At 40.8% G+C, this 24,160-nt stretch overlaps 1 protein-coding gene across 2 annotated transcripts in view; it reads left to right on the forward strand.

Moving 5' to 3' along the window:
* The window catches only part of LOC147020403 (uncharacterized), a 112,046-nt gene extending 88,231 nt beyond the window's left edge, over positions 1-23,815 (forward strand). For both annotated transcript variants that reach the window (XM_085895724.1, XM_085895725.1), the window contains exons 10-18: positions 2,595-2,711; positions 2,869-2,982; positions 3,137-3,185; positions 5,090-5,501; positions 5,979-6,102; positions 12,997-13,086; positions 16,207-16,402; positions 19,748-19,986; positions 21,563-23,815. In XM_085895724.1, the coding sequence (XP_085751850.1) occupies positions 2,595-2,711; positions 2,869-2,982; positions 3,137-3,185; positions 5,090-5,501; positions 5,979-6,102; positions 12,997-13,086; positions 16,207-16,402; positions 19,748-19,986; positions 21,563-23,314 (3,093 nt within the window). In that variant the 3' untranslated portion in view covers positions 23,315-23,815. The remainder of the gene's footprint in view (positions 1-2,594; positions 2,712-2,868; positions 2,983-3,136; positions 3,186-5,089; positions 5,502-5,978; positions 6,103-12,996; positions 13,087-16,206; positions 16,403-19,747; positions 19,987-21,562) is intronic.
* The last annotated feature ends 345 nt before the right edge of the window (positions 23,816-24,160 follow it).

A 24,160-nucleotide genomic window follows, 5' to 3' on the forward strand; every position in this document is an offset into this window, starting at 1 on the left:
TGCTAATGACACTTCTGTGTCTTTCTATTTTGATCATCATCGGGCAGTTAACATTGTTCATGATGGTGTATGCTTTTAATTTCGCTTGTTGAATTATTGGATTTAAGGTTCACTGGAGAGAGCAGATTTCTCATGTGGGAGTAGATATTGCTGCCCCTGCCCGATGTGGTGGCGCCACACACCGAATGATTTTTCTCTATAAAATGTCATCTTCCCAAAACTATCCAAAGTAACCTGGAGAGAATAATTCGGCAACAAATTTTCAAGGCCAATTCTTTTGTTGCTTTAAAAATGAATTTTCTGGTTGTTGTTCTAATTCTTGTAATTAAGGCTCCCTCTATATGATAGGGAAAGGCTGATAACTGATGTAGGGGATGTTTAGACAATTAGTGCCCCCAATCTTTAATTGTACCCCACAGTTTCTTCGACCCGTAGGGGTACTAAACGACCATTTAGGTTGTTTTTGTTTCTGCCAATATTTGAGCTGTATATCAGATCCAGCTGGGACTTTCAGAATTAATTTTTGCATCAATATTGGGAATAAAAAGTATGTGGGGTTGACTTAATTTTTTTGACCTTGACTAAATTTTAAGGGCATGACCTAATTATCGGCATTTATACATTTCTCAGCATTAGTCGACTAAGGTTTGTCAAATTAGAACGAAAGTGCTCTCTCTAGATAGGCTACAGCAAGGCACATTAATGCATAATTTACATCATACCCCTCTGGGTTAAAGGTCAAAGTCAAATGGCGGTCTGAAAAAAAAACACTTTTTTTTTTGTTATCGGTCAATTTTCCAATGCGGAATCTCAAAGACCACTTGGCTTTCCATGTTATTCTATTATAATTGCGTATCTCCACTGAAATTGTGCACCTGATATTTGATTAGTGTCCTTGACATACTTTTTGGGGATTGTGACATATTTAAGAAAAAACACCTTTTTGATTGTAACTTTAATAATTTCCCTCCAATTTTAATGATGTTGAGTTATATGGATAGATTGTAGATGGAGACACTTTTTCTTAATTTACACTCTGTCCCTAAATGTTGAAGGTCAAGGATATCTGCTAGTTTGAAAATAATATTATGAAATAATAATAGCCATCATTGGATCGCTGGGAGGTTTACCTTTGGCAATTGCTTTGTGATCGCAGATATCGAGTTATTATTGTTCAGCACAGCACAGTCAGTATGCCGAGGGAAATACCATGTCATGTCTTCCGAGATAAAAACCGAAGACGTATCTTGATATATGTGAAGCCAATTTGTGAAAATCGAACTGATTTAAAACAGGAATACCTCTTCAATAGTTTTAAGTACGATTACAACTAGTAATTTTTAACAGCCGCATTTATCGGCACCTTCTTGTGGGGTGCGTCGAGGAACGTTTTTGAACCAAGTCGTTCACTAACTGGCATTCCAGGCCTGAGGTACGACTGAAAGTGACCGGAATTTATAATTTGTTCAGGTCACTGGTGATAGTTTGCCTAATTCTGGGAAATTAAACAGTCGGTCATCGAGCTCAATCTCCATCTGCCTGCAAAATACCAGGGTGATGTGCACCATCAGTATTGGCCCTGCATACACACAAACACAAACACAAACTCAAAGGACATGAAACCCAGCAACGGCCCTAAGATACGTGATGTGTTAGCTCATTGTGTCCAGTATTCAAGAAACCCAGGCTAGACAGCTAAGAGGTGAGTGCACACTCCTCTAGGCTATCCAACCAGCCCTGTACAATAGCTTTAAATAACCACTCAATTTGTAATCATCTTTTGGTACTGGTTCAAGAACATTGCGAGACCCAATTGTCTGATGCCAAAAGGTCAGTCTTGATCGTTGATCCCAAGAACGCCGCCATACGGGATGTGGATCAAAAGGAAAATGTACTGCTCATTTTACACACCATCGCTTCACCACCCTTTTAATATCGACAGTCAAGTGGTAATTCCAACTCCATTATTCGTGTCTGTCTCGTTTTGTCAAAAACACACATGACAAGCCCTCTGCCATATAGATGGGGATTCACGCTGCATTGTAATGCCTCTCGGCCGAGCTAAGATTGGTCACCCCCCCCCCTCCCACCACGCCACCCCTCTTTGCCCATCCTCTTCCCCCACCACGCCACCCCAATTTCATTTACACTAAAATTGAGTTGTTTTTATATACTTTTTATGCACCTTGGATTCCTATGCAATGAATTTTAAAAGGACAAACAATGTCACATGTCTGCACACCTGCCCTATACATTACCTCCCAGACATTGTGGGGGGTTTTTTTTCTTGTGACATTTTCCATTTGATTGACATGAGTGTTCTGCGATACACCCAGACATGTACATTACTTAAGGTATATTAATTTGACTACCTTCGTGTAAATTCTCGGGCTTTTGAAGTCTTTAGTTTGATTCACCTGTAATCTCACTATAATCACCTGCATCACTCGTTTAATTTCAATGTGGTAACTCTGGCTATAACAAGCTCGAACAGAACTCCAATAGGCCTACTCCCGAGTTTGGAATCACTAAGGTATATTTGGCACTAATCAGTTGTGTTATTCTGAATGGCATGTTCCCCTTCCGTGGTGCAGGGCTTGTCTCATCGGGTTCTCACTCGTGACATTTCTCCAAGTGAACTAGTGAATGCCACCCCAGAGCAGCTCGCATCACCAGAACTGGCGGGCTGGAGAAAACGGGAAAACGAACACGTGAGCAAACCTGGTGTTCTATTTTTTTTCTTTTAAATTTTTTTTTCCATTGATAAGTTCTACTTTGTCTGTAAAAAAATAAAAATGCTCATTTCCCTTCCACAATGAGGCATGGCTGCTCTGATGTCTGAGGATGCTTCAAAAACTCCATTTTCAGATGATCGAACTCATAGAAAAGGAGCAGCAGCTGAAAGAACACAGACCTACTGCAAAAATAACCCACAAAGGGCTGGTGGAGATTGGAGAGCCAGCATCACTAGTCGATTTGCAGGTAAGGTGAGATAAAGATTAAGATGTTTCCAATTTATTTCCAAAGAAAGATGAATGCGTTTCATCTGGGGGCAAAAACAAAAGCTTTTCACAAACATGGCTTGGGCTTTGACGGAGCCTTGAAAGATTCATGATCCTTTTATTGTTTCCTGCAGGATTCCCTAAGTGCTTCAGAAATGCCACTTACCGAAAAGCTTCACAAAGGTAGCATTGCCGACACACAGCTGAGACAATTACACCTATACATGCTGCTTCAAATTGCAATCACCCCAAGGCCTTGCATTCCAATCTCCCTCATTAACCTTACTTTGGAGACAGCCTCTCATTTGACATGATCTCCTGGAAATTGGGTTAATGAAAGCAAGATTTACTGTTCCGATTATAAACACCTATTAACGGTCTCCTGCTGAATGCTCCACAGTCCTGGAGTCTCGATCCTCGAGTCCGATACGAATATATCGTTTGAGATGATAAATAAGTAAATAATAAAGCTGGATGTGTCACTGTATTTTCCTCCTTCTCTTCAATTCGTGTGAACCATCTCCTCATTTTCTGCTCACATTTGCATTCTCATTCAAGAAAAAAAAATAAAAAAAAATTTGATTTCATACATGATTCAAACACCCATCAAATGAATCATGTGTGAACTGAGAAAGAGGCTGTTTGAGAAGGAGAGAGAGTGGAATAAGGATGACATTGGATGGGATGAAGGTAAATTGGAGGAAGGAAGAGAAAATATGAGAATAGAAGAAATGTATGAGAGAGGGATAAAAATGTTGGGGAGGAGGGTGTGTCGTATGTGTGAGTGCGTGCGAGTGGTGAGGGAGAGGGGGAGGATTAGAAGGCTATAGGAGATGTGATGTGACAGCTGAAAGGTTATGAGGAAAATATGATGATCAGGTGGGAATGAAGTAAAGTGGTTGGGAATAAATTAAAATATGTGAAAAGCCAAGGTGTAAGAAGGAAATCTTTGTGTTGAATTCATTATCTGGTTGGGCTGGCAGGATCGTCCAGAGGTGTGCACAGTCACCTCTGAGTTGGCTCCCCTGGGTTCGAATCCTGACCCAGCTGTAAGCTGTCATCCTGGTGTCTCACATACTTTCATGCTGTCCCTCGGATGGATGACAAACTGGGTGTCCCGTTTGCCAGCATTAGTTGATGGATGTTAAAGATCCCATGGTGTCCTTTGTGAAGAATATGCGAGCTATTGGCAGCACCCTGAACAAATTACAAATTCCTGCACTGACTGCAGGGAAGGCAATGGCAAACCTCCCAGTGTAACCCTATCCATAAACCCTGCCAAAGGACTGCTTCAGCAGCACTGATGCTCTATGAAGATTATGACAAATTAATCATGATGATTATGATTTTCTGGAGGGAAGTAAGGGGAGTTGAGGGGAGGGTGCAACGACATTGCTGATGCAGTGACCACTGTATATTTGGTTAGGAATTCTAAATTTGGTCAAGGTACCATCATACAATGACCTCCTTTCAAAAGGTATTGTGGCATCTTTAATGTCCACAAGTAAATTCTATCAATTCAAATGAGACAGCTCGGCTTAAAGTTCCCTCTATAGGACAGTGGTCCTCGTTGATCCAGCGCCCTCGCTATGAATCACCAGTCCGGCAGTTTATCGGGCTGGGAACCAAAGCCAGAGTTGGCAAGAGTTATGAGAGTACAGTCAGCTACCTCAAATCATTCCTGTCCGACGAATGAAGAATAATAATGTGTATGAAAATCAAATATGATTAAATCGTTTCTTTTACATTTCATGAAAACAAATTAAAGGTCACATAACCACTTTCAGGTGGTCAAGTGATATTTGTGTAAGACAAGAAGGTGGAATCTTGTACTTCGAGTTTGGTGTGACCTTGTTTTGTTGATTGGACCCATCAGGTGAAATAGGCAAGCCAATTTTCTATTCCAAAATGGCAGTTACCCACATCATTTGAAGCTACACTGTAATTTACATAAAAAGGTGCTTTATCACAATTTTCCATCAGATTGCAACTCATGCATTATTTCTCCATTTGTATTTCAATGTAATGTAACTTTTTACATCAGCGAAGATTATACCATATTTCTTGATGACCCCCGATTCCTCCAGGTAAGGAACGCTCAGGCAAGAATAAGATGGAGGTGACGGGAGGCCAAGAGGGATCGTTTGAGCATGACAACGATTGTGATGGCACTACATCAAAGGTCTCTGACGAACAACCTTCAGAGCATTCGGATTGCTCATGTAGAACATCGCCTCAAGAGTGTGGTCATGAGAAGGCCTTCCCCGGCTCTCCTTGGCCTGTCCCACAGCCACAGCCCAGTAAAGCTGAAGGAACGGGTGTCGGATTTGAAGCCTTGCCAGGGTCAGTGCCTTGTCAAACAGATGGAATGGGAGACAATCAGTTGGAGGGAACAGACAGGAGTGAAGAGAAAACAAATGATGACTCCTGCCCTGAAGCCACCCAAGGGGGCTTGAGCAAGGATGCCATTGTACTTCAGGCCAAAGAACAGCATCCCAGGTATTATATTACAAACCACTGACACACGACCCAAGCTATCTAACCAAACATCATCCCACAGAACTGACACACTTTAGCTCGAACATAAATCACGACTTGGTTTTTCATGTAATGAGCAGCCATGGGCAATTTTTCTGACGTATATGACGCCATATGATTTGTCACTGTATTTTATCCAAGAGGAAACCCTCACTTATGGCATTCATTTCTTAAACTACCAACACTGTCATCAAAAAAGAAGCCTGGTTGACAGATATCGCTTCTCCATTCTTTATGGACTTGGAATGACTTTCATTCTGGCAAACGGGATAAAAGTAGATAAAGCGGCCATTTCATTAAGGGTAGCCCAGAGGCTCTGGAGATAGAATCAAAAAGTGTCGGCTCTGTTGGTTAAAATTATGGCTGCTTTTCTGTGTGTGCCACCACAAGCACTCGGCTTGACTTCGAGTGGCTAACTCTCTTCTTTTGTATCTCTAGTGAGATTCTCGGTGCGAAACATGGCTGTGGATACATCTGGAAGGGATTTTTGTGCCTACCTAACGTGGCAAAGGTAGTTGTGAAGGCGTACCCTGTTACAGGATTATTTGACAACCTCACAGAGGTAAGGCAATGTTGTGAGTTGCACCGTAACACTCCATGAAATGTACTGCCCTTTACAAAACACCTTTTATATACAACGTCGAGGCTCATGGAGGAGCTATACCACATAATTTCTTGTATTTATTGCACTGTTGCTGCGACCAGCTTCTTGGTTTCCATATTATAGAAATGTCGAAGCATACTGGATCTCTTTTTCTTTCCTATTGTTCAGACTGTCAATTGAGGAAAGGGTCTTTTGTGTCTAATCGTATTAGTTGCTTATAACACCGTAATGGGCAGTTTGAATGGTTTAATCAAAACTGAAGCATTGTCGTCGACTCTCAAAGATGGAGCCTTTAATTTTGTTCGTGCAACTTTTTCTATTGGAAAATTTTTGTCCACTTTTCAGACAGGATCATGGAGTAGCTTACAATACTATGGGATGAAAATCAATGACGATCACACAACATGTGCCTTGTACATTCACATGGTACATAGGATTCAAAACATGGGGCAGGAGGCCATGGATGCAAACAATAAACCAATCAGGCAATTTGTCCATGATGTGTTTGTCAATGTGATGGTCTCCTCTTTCAAATGGTCAATTTACAAATTCATTTTTGTCACCCACCCCTCCGACAAGGTCTGAGACTGGGGACGTCAAATTGAGCTCCGTCCAACCGACCGACCGATCATCTGTCCATGTACTATTGTCTACATGATATTTCGAAAAACTGATGAACATTTCGCTTTCATATTGCAGAAATCTATTCCTCATGACATTATCTCAACCTGATTAGATCACGGAGGTGATTGGCTGAATTATTTTCCCATGGCAACCATATATGTAACTTGGTTTGTGTATTGTGATATTTCAAAAACTGTTGAACTTTCTTGTTACGTTACTAAATAGCTTACATATTACGCAGATATATTCCCCATACCACCCAAAATGTGGGGGACCGAGAGTATCAGCCCTCTGTTCCGCTTTCATCAGGTCATGATGTTATGTGGTTAAAAAATTTTTTTAACCCTCCCCATCCAGCCTCCATTGCCCCTTTCCCCCCTTTGCATCCCCATCCTCAAATCAGCCTTCTTCGATCATATCTGTGAAAATAGCTTTGCAATCTGCTTTTTTAAAAAGTATTTCTATGAACAAAGTATTTTGCATTTTTTTTTAAACATTATTATTTATTACAGCCTATAGTGATGTTACAAACCTGGGGTTGGACTGATGTGACCCTTTGGACACCGAGTTTTACATCCCCCAGGGATTTCCGATGGGATTTTCTTTTATATGCCACTCGGATAGGGGATTTTTATCAACGAAGTGCATCGATAACGTTTTGTTGTCGTTGACTCTTTGACTTTGCGTTTGTAATAAGTAGACAACTCAGCCTGCTTTCTGCTTTTATGAAAGTATGTTTTAAGTCTGTATTTAAACACGTTTTTTTTTGTTGTTGTGAACGTGTAAGGTTTAGGACTATTGAGTTGCATCCCGGTCCCCCCTGGGGCATGACATGAGGAAAGAAAGGGCTGATTGGGGAAAGATTTGCTGGTAGAAGAGTAATGATGTGTGTTTGTGATCGAGGGAGGCTTGCTTGCTCCTGCAGTATGGAAATGTACAATATGGTCGAGAAACCCTCTTTTTGCATGACTGCTTCAGACATTAAAAATGCAGTTACTTTATTTTTTTATTTTTTTTACAACCACTCAATACCTTTTGTTAAAAGATAATTGCACTGCCACGGCTGTTCTGTGGAATGTTCGAATCAATTACAAAGGGCATTGAAAGAATTTTCGGAATGAGATTTTATCTCAACATGTGCCAACGTTATTCATATGTATGTGTGCATCGAACATGTAAAGTTATTTCCACCACAGACTTACTAATAAATATTTAGTACAGTACTGTATAGGTGTATGCCTGGTGTTGGCTTAATGGTTCGGGTGGTGGGCTTGGGATCCTAGGATTCTGAGTTAAAATCCCACTCAGCTGTTGAATTAATACCAGGTGGGGTTGACTGCCTGTCATCCTTCTGAGGTCGGCAAAATGAGTGCCAGCCTGCTGGTATACTGTGTTGGAGTGGTGACCCGTCCAGGATTGTGTCCAATAGTCCAATATTATATATATATATATATATATATATATATATATATATATATATATATATATATATATTATAATTGAATAATCAGAAAAAAATGGGGCTCATGTGAAAAAATCCTGACTCAAACCCACGGACCTCATTGTTAATACAGCGACAGCCCACTGAGCTATTGAATCTTCAAGATAGCCTCAAGACTTTCTCACAATAACACTGAAACCTTTATAATGGCCGATATTTTACACACCTACTTGGCAAACCCTGCATGTGTGTGTTCGAAAGTATGTAACATATATATGTAACATATATATGTATATATATATATATATATATATATATATATATATATATATATATATATATGTATATATAATTATGGTATACGAGGTGTGTTCAAAAAGTATCCAACCTTAATTTTTCGTGCATAAACAAATGAAGCTAGGGAGGTGTGGTTTGGTGCACGTATGTAGGCGATCCTAATCCGTATGCGTGAATATTGTCCCCACCTGCAGAAGCTGTCAGTCGCCAACAGACCGCCGACGAGTGAGGAAGTGTAAGTGAGCGCCATCAGATTTTCGTTTTTGACAAAATGACGGGTCACTGTGGTCTCATCGCCAGTGATCACTGTGTTGAAGAAGTTGGGATCGCTGTTCACAGTCTCCATCATGTCCTGTGCGATCTCCAAATGGAGTTGCTTCTGCTCGATCGTTAGCAGCTTTGGCACGAACTTCGCTGAGATTCTCCTTAAGCCCAAATCCTCAGTCACAATGGAATGAATGGATCCAATGCTGACGCCCACCTCGTCTGCAAGTTCTCTGATCGTGATTCGATGATCCTGCATCAGCAGGGTCCTCACTTGGTCAATGACGATCTCATTTCGGGATGTTCAGGGCCTACCAGAACGTGCTTCACTTTCCACTGATGTACAACCATCTTTGAAACAGTTGTACCACTCTTTTATCTGTGTGGTGCCCATTGCTTCGTTCCCGAAGGCCTGTTGAATCTTGCGGATCGTTTCCACTTGGGAATCGCCAAGCTTTACACAAAATTTGATGCAGTAGCGTTGTTCAAGTTTTTCCGTCATTTTGTCAAAAACAAAAATCCGATGGCGCTCACTTACACTTCCTCACTCATCGGCGGTCTGTCGGCGACTAACAGCTTCTGCAGGCGGGAAAATATTCACGCATACGAATTAGGATCGCCTACATACCTGCACCAAACCTGCCTCCCTAGCTTAATTTGTTTACACACGAAAAATTAAGGTTGGATACTTTTTGAACACACCTCGTATATGTATGTATATGTATATGTATATATATATATATATATATATATATATATATATATATATATATGGTATATATATATATATATATGTATATATATATATGTATGTTTATATATATATGGTATATAAAACTATATGTATGTTTATATATATATATATATATATATATTTTTTATATATATTTTTATATATATATATATATATATATATATATATATATATATATATATATATATATATATATATATATATATATATATATATATATGCTAAAAACACATTCCGTCTGTCCATCCGTGAAGCCTCGGTATATGTCTCTTAATTATGTACTGCACCCTGAATATACATAGTCTATTAATTATGTACTATTTGAACTACCTTTTAAATCTTTCGATCCTTTAGACTGCTGAGACCCCTTAGTCCTTTGAAGACCCTTTAAGACCCTCTAGATACTGTTAAATATTTCCTTTCTCTAGACCCCTCTGTACATTTATAACCCTTGAGACCCTATCGACACCTAAGACTCTCTAGAACCTTAAGACTTGAAGCCTCCTCAGACCATTGAGACCCACAAGACTGGACATCTCTCTGGAGACGTTAAAAGGATTGAAAGGTGGTCAAACACTTGGAATATGTCTTTCAATCCAGCCAGACAAATCTCAAACTCTCACTGTCTCTCCAAAATGACAATCTGGAAAACCCTCCGATCTGCTTTCTTTAAAATCCTCATGAAGAAATTCAGTGACTCGTTCAAATTCCTGGATCACAATATTAGCCATGATTTTTCTTGGGGAAACCACATTTCAAAGTCGGCCTCCAAAGCTATTCACCGACTGGACACCTTCCGTCGTACAAGAAGTCCTTCCTTGGCACACCTGAACTCCTATCCACCCACAAGACCTTCATCCGTAGCTTAGTGGAGTTCTGCTCTCCCCTCTGGGCTGGCTCCTTTGCTTCACATGTTGCTAAATTTTGCATCCACAGCCGGCGTGTGAGGCACGGCGTGACATAGGTTGAAACCGATCCATGCTGGGAACCGCCCGAGTGCAGAATATTGAAAAAGTTCACTCATTTTGGTTTTGCGGAGTGCAAAGCATGATGCAGGGTGAATGCAAGCCACCTGTGTGTGGACGATTGGAAATTTAAAAATTGTTAATGAGTTTTGTTTCGACGCCGGTCCCACAGGAACCAGTGTGTGGGGGGTGGGGAGGGTAACGGTGTGCTACAGGGCTCAAGCGGTGTAAGATTGGGTGTGAGAAAGGCTTCAAGACTGCTCGTGTGTGTAAGTGGTGTGAGGAAGGCTGCACGGGACGACTGTGTGCAGAGAGCGGGAGGAGGAACAAACGTGGCGAACACGGCTGGGTTTTCTGTGGGATCCCAGTCGGGAAGAGGAAATCAGAGAAGGTTTGGAACCCACGTGGGACACTCATAAATTTGTGTCCAAGTGTGAGTTCAGTAGCAATAACCTTATGGGGGGATGAGCATAAGTTAAATAAAATGGGAGATTGGATTAGCATTATATGGGAACATGAGTGATGGGACGGTTGACCTTCATTGGATACTTCGAGAGATTAGTGATGGTGTTGAAAGGAACATGCATAGTTCATGGGATTCACTTTAATGAAATTATTTTAATTTTTTTATTTCAAAATATGTGCTGGATTGAGTGTTTAAATTATCTCTGTTGATGCCAAAAAGGTAAGATCAAAGGTTACAATAACGACATCACCCCACCCAGCATTTTTACCCTCACCACACCGAAGGAGAGGGGTATGCGTTTGGGTTTGTCTCTCTGTCTGTTTGTCACCTACAGGTCACAATTTTAAACCGATCTTCACAAAACTTCACCACCTGGTAGACTTTGACATAAGGAAGAAGGCTACTGTTTTTGAGGTCAAAAGGTCAAAAAGGTCAATGTAAACCCAAGGTCAACAACTAAGGTGGTATTTCTAAAATCCTCAATTTTCATCCGATTCACTTGAAATTTGAAGAAGATTTATATTTCAGGTCACTGAATTCAAGTCGCCAATTATTTTGGAGGTCAACATCAACCAACAGGTCAACATAGGCCCAAGGTCAACAACTAAGGTGGTATTTCTAAAGTCCTCAATCTTCATCCGATTGACTTGAAATTTGAAGAGGAGTTTCATATTTGGTCATTGAATTAACCACCAATTATGTTTGAGGTCAAATTTGTTTCATGGATTTTGCAAGTATCATGCTCTACATCACGTCTTCCTCTTGTTACTTGCAAAATGGAAGATTTTTCAAGTATATTGGTCAGTCGAGTTTGTTATTCTATCTGTTTGTCTGTCTGTTTGTCTGTTTGTCGCCTACAGGTCCCAATTTTAAACAGATCTTCACTAAACTTCACTACATGGTAGAGTTTGTCATAAGGAAGAAGACTATTGTTTTTGAGGTCAAAATGTCAACATAGGCCAAAGGTCGACAACTTATGTGAGATTTCTAAAATCCTCAATTTTCCTCTGATTGACTTGAAATTTGAAGAGGATTTGTATTTCAGGTCAATTAATTAAACCAGCCAATTATTTTTGAGGTCAATATTGACCAAATGGTCAACATAGTCCCAAGGTCAACAACTAAGGTGGTGTTTCTAAAATCCTCAATTTTCCTCCGATTGACTTGAAATTTGAAGAGGAGTTGCATATTTGGTCATTGAATTGAACCAGTCAATTATTTTTGAGGTCAATTTTGTTTTATGGATTTTGCAAGTATAGTGCTCTGCACGATGACTTCTTATTTGTTTGTTTGTCGGTTTGTTTGTGTGCAGGATATCTCAAAAAGTTGTGGACGCATCCAGATGAAATTTTGTGGAGAGGTTGGGTGTGCGACACGGACAAACTGATTAGATTTTGTTGACGATTCAGACCCGGATCCAGCTACTAGCATTTTTAAAGTGATTCTTTACCTTTGAGAGATTGGGCAAAAAACGATAAATAGCACAATATCTCAAAAAGTTATGGACGGATTCAGATGAAACATGGTGGACTTGTTGGATGTGTCGCAAGGACGAATTGCTTCGTTTTTTGTGAAGATCTCTATCAGGATCTCTATACGAGATTTTTTTTTTTTAATCTTTAAAGTTAATTCACCATTGAGAGATCGGGCCAAAAACTATATAGTACTGTATAGCATGATAGTTAATAATGTATTAGTCCCGAAATGTTCTCGTTGATCAGACATTGCGCTCTACTGAGTGCTCTTCTAGTTTAGGACTGCGATGACACAGATTTTGCATCATCCTGTTGTTGTTCCGTTATGTTTCTTGATGAGAGCAGAGCAAGCTGAGGAGAAATTTGCAATCGCTTATGTATGTCTGCGATTCTGGTTATTTATTCCAAGTCTATCAGGCTCTGTGCCTTACTGCTTTTAATGTGACTTCAGAAATACCTTTTAATTTAACAGTGCATCATCGCGTGTGAGGGAACAGTCAAAACCTTGTGCTTCCATCTTCAAAGCTGTCGCCACCATGTATTTTGGGTGTTATTTATTGTTGCAGGATTTACCGGACTCCATCTTAATCGGAGGAAGAATATCTCCACACATCGTTTGGGATTACCTGGAGAAAGTGAAGACTGTGGCAACAAAGGCAAGAGTGACGTGATGGAATAATAATAATAATAATAATAATAATAATAATAATAATAATAATAATAATTAAAGAAAATATTATTTATCTCTGTCAAGAACCTCTTCTTGCCTTCGTTTTGTCAGTTTGAACTATGTTTGTACAAATTTTCTTTGAGGCCTATTCTTAAATGCAGTTTGCTAACTAATTTGACGAGCAAGTATGTGACTACAGGAGATTCTCTATGAGGCATCAACATTATCGTTTCATTGCAAATGAATGTGATACAGTTCTTACGATCAAATGGAGTGCATGGTGTTAACGGCGATTACAACATTATTACCTCTGCCACTGTAGGTGGACGGAGGTTATATATTTTTTTACCACTATTTGTCTGTCTGTCTGTTTGTTTGTCTGTGAGCAGGATATCTCAAAAAGTTATGGACAGGTTATGTCAAAACTTGATGGACAGGTTGGGTGTGTGAAAAGGACCAACTGATTTGTTTTTGGTGAAGATCTGGATCTGGACAAGAGAATGTTTTAAGTGATTCTTCACCTTTGAGAGATATGTCAAAAAACCATATAAAGCATGGAATTTCAAAAAGTGATCAACGGATTTGGATGAACCTTTGTGGATGTGTTGGATAGGTGATGAGAACAAGCTGATTAGATTTTGGTTCAGGTCTGTATCCTGATCAGGCCTATCAGTGGGACACAAAACGTAATCCGTTCAGCCTGGCAGAGGTATGTACTCCACCGAGTGCCATTCTGGTTTTCACTATGTACTAACATGTGGAGTTCACAATGTTTTGGAAAGAAACATTCCTAACAGTCCAATAAACATTAAACGTTTTCTTCGACTCCTCAATAAATGTGCATATAATCAGTAAGAAATTCTATTTCCTTCCTCATGATATTGTTAAAAATAATGACAATTTATATCCATTGTTTTGATGTTTTGCCATGATTGATTGAAAGAGTTGATGATGTAATTATTGATTTTATAGGAAAAGTAATTAAGTATATGCATGATTATTATTGCTTTATCAACCATATTCTTACTCCCTGTACCCCTCTCTCTTCTACCTCTCTCTCTCTCTCTCTCTCTCTCTCTCTCTCTCTCTCTCTCTCTCTCTCTCTCTCTCTCTCTCTCTCTCTCTCTCTCTCTCTCTCTCTCTCTCTCCCTCCCTGTACCCCTCTCTGTCTCTCCCTGTACCCCCTCTCTCTCTCCCTGTACCCCCCTCTCTCTCTCTCCCTGTACTCTCTCTCTCTCTCTCTCTCTCTCTCTCTCTCTCTCTCTCTCTCTCTCTCTCTCTCTCTCTCTCTCTCTCTCTCTCTCTCCTGTACCCCTCTCTCTCTCCCTCCCTGTACCCACTCCCTCTCTCTCTCCCTCCCTGTACCCCCTCTCTCTCTCTCTCCCTCCCTCTCTCTCTCTCTCCCTCCCTGTACCCCTCTCTCTCTCTCTCCCTCTCCCTGTACCCCCTCTCTCTCTCTCTCCCTCTCTCTCTCTCTCTCTCTCTCTCTCTCTCTCTCTCTCTCTCTCTCTCTCTCTCTCTCTCTCTCTCTCTCTCTCTCTCTCTCTCTCTCTCTCTCTCTCTCTCTCTCTCTCCCTGTACCACCCCCTCTCTCTCTCTCTCCCTCTCTCTGTATCCCCCTCTCTCTCTCATTCTGTATCTCTCTTTCTCACATACGTCTCTCTGCCTCAACTAATGTTGTGAAGTTGCTGTTTGGAGAGATTCTCCGATTAAAGGGTCGAACCCTTGATGATAGTTTCCTGTTGATTATCCAGTTGTTCATTGAATTAAGGAATTCCACAGATATCTCTCAACCCATAATGACATGTTTTATTTTAATTTTAGGCCAAGTGGATGATTATTACTTGGATAAGTTTTTCACGTGTGGAAATGAAACGATCTACTTCCTTTTGTATTTGTGTATTTGTCTGGCGCTGGCCCCCTATGAGGATGATTTGAATAGGCTTTTAATGGCCAATCTTTTAACGCAACTGTGTGTTCATTGCAGTCGATTTTTGAAGATAAAAAAACTCAAAAAACATTTTCTATAAAGGATTAATTACATCTCTTCTATTGGAATTGTAGATGGTGATGAGCAAACTGAGCTCAAGGGCGGTGTACAGAAGCTTTTTTTGTTTTTTTAAATACCAGTAAATACAAGGTGCAGGGAGGTGAGATTCACTGCACGTGATACGCAATGTGCGTCTAGTAAAATGAGTGCTCAATTACATCTGTAGGATGTCTCATAAATAAAGAAGATAGAAACACACCTGACGTTAGGCCGAGGCTTCAGACTTTGGCACGCTCACGAGGCTGTACCGTCAAAATGAAACGTCCCAGAATATAAAGAAAATAGGGTCACATTTATACATCGTGTTTTAATATAACGCTTCTTGCTCCGAAACATCATATCTTCCAGCTTAATAAAATAACTCCAACCTGTCATTTTCGTCGGGCTTTTACACTAGTTCATGTTGTATAATAGAGCACATAAGTTCATTGAGGCAGTCTTTCATTTTAATTTTATTTTTGTCTTGCTGATAAAAAGCTGAAAGCAAACAACACAACCCCTGAAAGCATGGTGCATCATTTTGGTCTCAGGGGTAAAGATGTATGTGTTTTTGTTTGACAAGCTTTTCATGACCACTTGACAAAGTTTTATCGTTGACATGAAGTGCATGTGATGAGCTTGTCCTAATGCTTTGAATTTTCACCTCTTTAAATAAAAAGCCATTTATCAAAAGAAAAAAATACTTGTCCAAGATAGATGCTTAAAATGCTGAAATTAAGTGCTTTTTTTTTTTCGGGGCAGGGATGAGGGATGGGGGGGTGGGGGGATCACCCTGACTTTTAATAGTTAATATCCTTTCAATGCACTTGTCCTTGGCACAATATTCCATATGTCCTGTTCATGCATATGCTTTATCCAATGTAAATGTACATGCCATGTGCAGTCTTACCCATGGCAAGTATCCAGGTTTGGGTCGCTTCCTGCTGCTCTCTGAGTTTCATTGTGATACTAATGAGACTCGAGGGACCCCAAGTGAGTCTATGTATAGTCGTTGACTCGGTCCCTTGTCCAACCTCAGGGCTTGCCCTCAAGCTGTTCCTCTCTCACTCTCTGCAGGGGATTTCAATCATTCACTTCCACCCTGCCTCTGAAGACGAGCAGGAAGGCTATTCTGCTTTATTCACATATCTGAGCAAACGTCAGCGCTGCGGAGTCATCTCAGCTAGCTCTCAGGCTGTTAAAGATTTGTACATTGTCCCATATGGCACATCTAATGAAGTTCCCGCAAACCTCCTGCCACAAATCCAGGCCAGTACGTAGGATTTTCATTTTTTGCTGTTTTTATTGCTTGTTTAAATGCCCTTTCTATCCACTTCAAGTAAGCCAGATATCAATATTATAGGAAGATGCGGAACAGATTGATGTATTAAAAATACCTTTTTGTGTAAGTAATTTTGACCGTGCGTACTATTGTTCTATAACTGTCGAAGCGTCTCCTGAGTCCTGCCCCAAGCAAATGATATTAAATTTCACAACTCGAGCTGTCATCGTCTCAAATGCCCCTTTGGACATTGTGTGTGGTATAAATTGGAACAAGTTTTGAAGTTTAAATTCAAAAGTTAAATTCTATAATATACACAATAATTATGTTTACATTATTTTACATAAATACTATATATCAGCGGGATAAAATACTACCCAAATGCTACATCATTCTTACATGTGAAATTGTGATTTATTATATCTGATGATAATTTGATATATTCTGCTTGATAAATAAATTGCTGTGACAAAATAATGAATATTGGAAGAACCTATCTCCTCTCCCTGTCGAGGCACGAGTGCCCTCGGGTGGTGTCTTGAGCCCAGTCTTGTTCCTCATCTTCAACAATGATCTTTCTGTTTCCCTGGAAAATCCTGCTTATCTCATTGATGATGATTCAACCCTCTGCTGTACCATTTCCCACCCTTCAGACAGGAAGGCAGCAGCCTCTTCCCTCTCTGCAGACCTTGATGGAATCCAGAGCTGGTCCAACACTCGGAATATGTCATCCTCCACAAATCCCACCCACTCGCTCTGTCTCTCTGAAAGGATCATCAGGAAAAACCTCCCATCTGCTTCCTAAAAAAACAAACACTTGAAGAGGTTGAGTCACTCAAACTTTGGGTTCTCACCATCAGTCATGATCTTTCTTTGGCAGACCATATTTCCAAGATGGCCTCCAAAGTCAACCACTGACTGTGAATCCTTCATCGTGCAAGGTCTTTCCTTAACCAGTCTAAACGTTTGACAACCTACAAGGCCTTTATTCTTAGCTTGATGGAGTACTGCTATTCCCTTTGGGATTGTGCCCTTGCCTTGCACCTTGCCCTTCTTGATGCCAAGGAAAGTAAGGCCCTCAAAATAATTGAGAACTCCCACGACAAAGCTGAGTGTCTAGGTCTGTTACTTTCACATCGCGGACAGGTTGTTGGCCTCTTTGTATTATACCGCCTCCTTCTTTGTCTTTTACCCTCTGCTTTTTCTTGGCTCTGTCCCTCCAAGGTTTCTGCAGGTGAACACAGTCTGCCAGCAACCCTCTTATTTTGTTACTTATTAACCCTCTTACTTATTATTAAACTTCCAAAATCCAGGCTCACTGCTCACCTCCACTCCTTTTTTCCTCTTTTCTCTCACCTGTGGAACCAATTTCCCCAGCCTGTTCAATCCCATTCTTCCCTCCAAGCTGTTCACCTCCATCTCATGCTATCTCCCATCCATACTCATGACCTCTTCTACCCCAAATTACCCCATTCCCAAGCATTCCACTTTTCCAGTTATTGTGATTTTCCTCCCTCTGCCTCACCTCTTTTCCATTGTTAGTTGTCAATTGCTTCATTCCTTTACTGTTTCCTCTCAACCTTCCCCTTCCACTTCTTGCTGTGTTTCATTCAGCTTGAGTGCAGCTTGTTCACTCCATGTGTCCTCCTCCCCACCCCCTTCATCTCACTGTCACTTATACTCTGATGTTGCTGTTTCCCCCTTTCCATTTTGTTCTCTTCCATTCTACTCTCACTCTTCCACCAGCCTCGATCATGTATATATAAAAAAACAAGAAAGAAAAGATTAGATAATAAATTACGTAGCACAAACATGGCAACTCATGGTGTCCAGTTCTTCAGTGTGGTGGTTGAGTCCTACACTCTTGATAGAGAAATGGGGTGCTCATAAGTCATGGATGTCTCAATTGCTAGGATTAATCTTCGACGTGTTTCAACTTTGTCACATGGTGGGGATATTGCCACTGAACAACCATGGGAATTAAACTCACCCTTGCAAGTGCAGGATGTACATCAAGGCTTTAACCCACTCAACTATTAAGGTCCTCTGCAGTTAAAACACTGCTCACATTAGACAGATTGAGAAATATGAACTGATAGCAGGTTTGTCTTTGAGCTGTCTGATTTTGGGTTCGATTCCAGGAATATTCAGACTCAAGCCAAACCACCATCTTGTGCATTGCCAATCGTGAAGCAAGCCATGTTAAGTCGGTTGTTTCACCTGTAATGTGGAGGTTAACGATTGCGTGATACCTGCTGCATTAGTTGGTCTTTGGACAATTTAATACAACAGACAAATTCGACATATGTTTTTGTCACCTTACCTCGTTTATTTTAGTGTTTATTTCTGGTTTACAAACCATGGTGGACCTGGGAGCCACGATTTGTAGGCCTCAAATGAAATATTGTTCAAAAGCAAATATTTATTTTATAATAAATTATCCTGCATTGTATGAGTATAGTAAAATGCAAAAGCTGTTTTTAAGTCGTTTGTCAATTTCAATTGAAGCAAAAGCCAAATGTCAAAAATTGAGAAACACTTGTCCTCTCATTATTGAATTGTCCACTTCACATTTTTAATGATCAATTTTGTTTTTGAATCCTTTCATTTATTTTTCTACTTCACATCCAATCGGATTGGCTGTGAAACACATGACATCACATTTCGATTTTGGCGAATTCTGCACTTGATAAGGCTTCCTCCAATGAAACTACTGGAAAATCTGCTTTGGTTGTTAACTTTCGATGCATTGTTTGTTTGTTTTTGCATTGTTGCATTGTTTCACTTTAGAATTTAAAGTGCAAAAAAATACATATTGATCTACTAGCATATTCTGTAATTATTCTATAATTATATTACCAAACTCAGTGGTATTGTGGTTGGAGTGTCCGCTCTGACTCTGCTGGGCCGGCAATTTGATTCTGACCTTTGCTGATGCTTAGCATTTAGAGGCCACGGACAAACCCTGAAGGTTAGCAACCCATCGGGGAGTGGGGGCGAGAGGGGCGGGAGAGGGGGTGGGCGGGGGTGAGGAGAGAAGTATAACTGCCAAAATGAGTGCAAACTGAAACGAGACTTGTCAAAATGGCATTTCTGGCACACAATGCACCAGGAAGTTGTGTCACTTTCCACAAGGTCACTGGCTGTCTTTGTCTGAAGACAAGTCTGGTGTTATCTCATGTCTCTGTAACAATATTTATTTCTCTGTGAGCCTTAGGACCGATAAATTAAAACAAAGATCAAATATAGTGATCTTCAAAGTTTTGTTTTACTTTAAACGTTTTCTTTATACTGTTTCTCAATTTAAATATTCACCAATTCGGTATTTGTACCTAGATACCACATACGCGGAAAGCATCCTGGGAGTTCTCGTGCAAGTGCGCGTCAGAAGAGAACCTGCTGATGAACAAAGCAGCACACCGAGTTATTCAGAACAAAAGATGACTTCACGAGCCAGCAGGAAGTGCAAACAGAATGAAACAAGTGCATGTGTCATGAGTGGCTCGGAATCTGCGGCTGGAGAATTAAAGAAAGCAGCAAAAGGAGACAAGTCAAAAGAATCTGCTTTGCATTTGGTTTGTTTGTTTGTTTTTAAATCTCAATTATTAATTCTACATTTTTATGGAGGAAAAAAAAAAAACTTATAGCCAATTATAGTTTAATGATCTCATGTTATTTTTTTTTTTGGGGGGGGGGATTCTTGTGAACATACTTGGTGCACAATTAATGTATTATCTCCTCACAGTGATAGCACAACCTTTGAGCGATTCAATCTGGGTACGTTCTATCATGGAGCAGGATCCAACTATGTACTCTCAGTCTTATGTTTTCCAATAATGTTCTAAGTATGCCAACCTTATGGAGAGATGTTTAGATGGTTGTACCGATGTGTGTTGGAATCACACAATCATCATCATCTTCTTCTTCTTCTTCTTCTTCTTCTTCTTCTTCTTCTTCTTCTTCTTCTTCTTCTTTCGGCTGCTCCCGTTAGGGGTCGCCACAGCGGATCATCCGTATGATCTGCATAGTGATTTGGCACATGTTTTACGCCGGATGCCCTTCCTGATGCAACCCTGGTCGCCTCTTATGACACAGGGATATGGTACACCTATTTTAACCGGGGTATACACCGGCCCAGTAAACTGGTACTCATTTCGCCGACCTCGGAAGGATGACAGGCTGAGTCAACCCCCTGGTGTATTAATTTAGTGGCCCAACGGGGTTTGAACTCAGGACCTTTTGGATCCCAAGCCGCTGCCCTAACCACTGCACCAACACCAGGCTTTGTTAGAAGCCTTGATTCAGACTCAAGTCAAACAACTTGGGTTGTTGTACCCCTCCCACCCTAACAGCAGACCAACTATTAGAGAAAGTTATGAACATCATTCATAACAGATGAGATTCTGTTAGAATCACACAGTATCTATGTAAAACGTCGGCTGTTCTGAGCTAGTATCCTGGCCAAATTCCATATGTCCCTCCTGATGCGCCACTTGTTCGTTCGTATGCAGCACAAGGCTGCGGGGTAGCATCATTGGCTTCGTGTGTGGCTGTGCCGCTGATGCAATGCCTCCCCTGGTTAGTGTAGGACTTTAGAATCTGTTCATGGTGCCGGCGATAGTTCGCCTACTCTTCGCGAAGGACACCGTGGTATCTTTAACATCCACCAACTATTGATGGCACACGAAACGTCTGTTTAACGTTCATCATAAGGACGGCACACACATTACTGAATCACACTGCCTGTGAAACACCAGGATGACAGCTTATAGCTGGGTCAGGATTCGTACCGAGGCGAGACAGCTTATAGGTGAGCGTGCATAGCTCGAGGCTATCCTGTCAGCTCTGATTTACCATCGTCAGGGCAATAGCAAGCCACACAGCATATTCCTTGTCAAGGTACTGCTGTGGCAGCATCTCTCCCCCAACCCCTCTTTTTCACCCAGATGGATGATATAGATCAGAATAGTATATATTTCTGCAGTATGTCATTAACATTTCCAACAAGGGGCCAATGCCTGAAACGTCAGCTTATCGTCGACAGTCTAGTATTCATCTATCTCTGACCTGTCTTACACTGTAGAATCGTTGAGTTTAGGTTAATTTGTTACATGTGCAATCAATATATTCATGATTTATTTTTCCCAACAGGCTCCGAAGTCATCTACAGCCACAAAAAGCCATTGTGCTATTCCTGCTGCTGAAAAAGCAGAGAATAATGAAACACCAACAGCTAGAAAAGCAGATCTGTCAAGCTCTGAAAGTGCGAAGGGCCCTGATAAATCTGGGATCAGAAATGAACGATTTGAACATACTTCGACGGAGTATTCCTGTCCATCAGAGTTGGGTGACTGTGTGTCGACATTTCCTGAGAGGGGCACTGTTGATGCCCAGAAAGGCAGTTTCCAAGGTGGTAAAATGTGTTCCGGACTTAATTTCGAGAGAGATGAAGGAATAGCCACGAAGTTCCAACCAAATGATGGGAAACGCATTATTAAAGAAACCAACATTGCCATTGATCCAGTACCCAGAAGGCAAAGTCATTCCTCTCACTCTGCAACAAAAGACAAAGCAACAGGGAGTGGCGATTGCTTTGATTTTGAAAAATGGGATGTAGTGAGATCAAATTCCATCAGTGATCCGAGAATTAATCGACTTACCTTAACAAAAGAAGGATACCTGCCCCGAAACACTTTGCAAAGTGACGATGTTTGTACACAAAGCGTCAAAGGTGATAGTCAGAGACTTTCACTCGATTTACTGCAAGAAATCCAAAGGCTTCTGAGTAAAAATATTGATTGTAAATTGCGTGAATCTGCCACCTTAGCAGAACAGATTGTAGAGCAAGATGTGAAGAGCAGTTGTAACAAACGCATTTGGAGCAGCGACTCAGAGATGCACAAAGAATCTGACAACAACTTTAACTTGGTTGACTATCAGACGTTTGATTATCAGCATGGCCTGCAATCCAAGCTTCCGAGTAAATATAATACAGAGCATGAATCATTGGTGAAAACACCTTTTTCCAGACCTGCTTCAACAGCCACACACAAGCTGGATACAGGACAGATGGAGAGTTATCGGGAGATGAGTCATGGTTCAGAATTGGACTGGCAGCAGCAGCAAAAAATGAGCCGGCCATCACTTAAACGCCTTCAGCCTTCATCATCACTTGATGAGATGGTTCATTCAAACTATCTTTCAAAACAAAGCCGTGGTCTTCTTCCCACACCTCCGACTGATTTATCCATCCAGCATCACGGCCCAGTAATACCGCCGCCACCACTGCCACCACCACTGCCACCACCACCGCCACCACCATTTCAGCCTATGAGGTCTGAGCCACATGGGTATCCATTTCCTCCTTTCAATCCACCCCCTTTTACAAACCCTGGATATCCAGCATTTTGGCCTCCTCGCATGCGATTTTTCCCCTTTCGTCCACCCTTCCACCCTTGGGGCTTCCAAAGACCTCCACGCTATGCTCGGCATTGCAATCCACGTTTTTCATCTCAGAGATTCCGACCATTTAATGCTGATTTGGAGCATGTACCGCTCCCCCCGACCGTTTGTTATTCAGAGGATCTGGACTGTGAGAATTCCCCTGTAACCTCTGAAGTTTCCCATGACTTCAGTGCCAAGTCAATTGCACCACAAACAGCAGAGCAATTGAAAGCTCATTACGATAAGTCAGCCATCTCCCACATGCATCCACAAGGAAACCAGCACTTGTCAAGGCAGTCAATCCCTCATGTACTAGGTCAGGTGCAAAGTGATATTGACAATATACCCTTGAGGTTACAAAGTGATAGAAACCAAGGGAACTGTCCTTCAGCACAGGCTCCAGACTGCTTTGATTCCCAGGAAAGTAACAGTCCACCTATGTCTCCACTAAGTGTTTAATACCTGTGTTTAAATGAAAGGCAGACCATAAAATGCTCAAAGCAGCGGAGATAAAATCAGCTCAAACTTTTAAAATGATTGCAAAAATAATCTTGTGAATGGTACCCATTTTGTATTTTGCATTAAAATTATCTCATGATTCATCATCATTCAATCACAGTAGTCAACAATCTGCCACCATTGAGCAAGCAGCAGGCTTGTAGTCTCCATATTATGGTGAGGGATGTTGATTGTGCATGTACCATATGATTCCAAAGGATTATTGAAACACCATATTTGATACGAGAGTTTTGGGTAAAAACATATTTTTGCATACTCAATGACATGGTGATCAATCAATTTTTTAAGACCAGATTGGAGATGTGATAATTTCAAGAGGAGCCTTCATTGATGCGAAGACATCGTCCTTCTGTCAAGATCTGATGATTCATCACATCATTTTGGCTTGATGCATGTATGCTTCATTCAACCTTTGTTTGGAATAAAGAATTATGGAGTTTTGACTATTTTAACACAAAGTTTACATGTCTCAGCAGTTAGAAAAACCAAGAACAATATCTCATGACGTGTGGAAATCAGTGGGTCCCTTCCATGACAAATTATAGGATTCAAGTGCACACTTGAGATGATCTCTCTGATGGCCACATTTGCATTTTGTTATCAGTTGGCACTGATGTAATCTAACTACCCAACTAAATAAATCACTAAACTCTAATTGTAAGAGTTAAAAAAACATCAATATAAGTGATTGTCAAGTGGCAAAAGATCACTTCAGAATTCTTTGAAATATTCTGGTGATGATTCTTTGAAATAGTCATACAGAGATGCTGAAGAATATCAAGATAA

The sequence above is a fragment of the Eptatretus burgeri genome, chromosome 9 (assembly GCF_056783735.1).
Source record: "Eptatretus burgeri isolate ZD-2024b chromosome 9, Ebu_testis_v1, whole genome shotgun sequence".
NCBI lineage: Eukaryota > Metazoa > Chordata > Myxini > Myxiniformes > Myxinidae > Eptatretus > Eptatretus burgeri.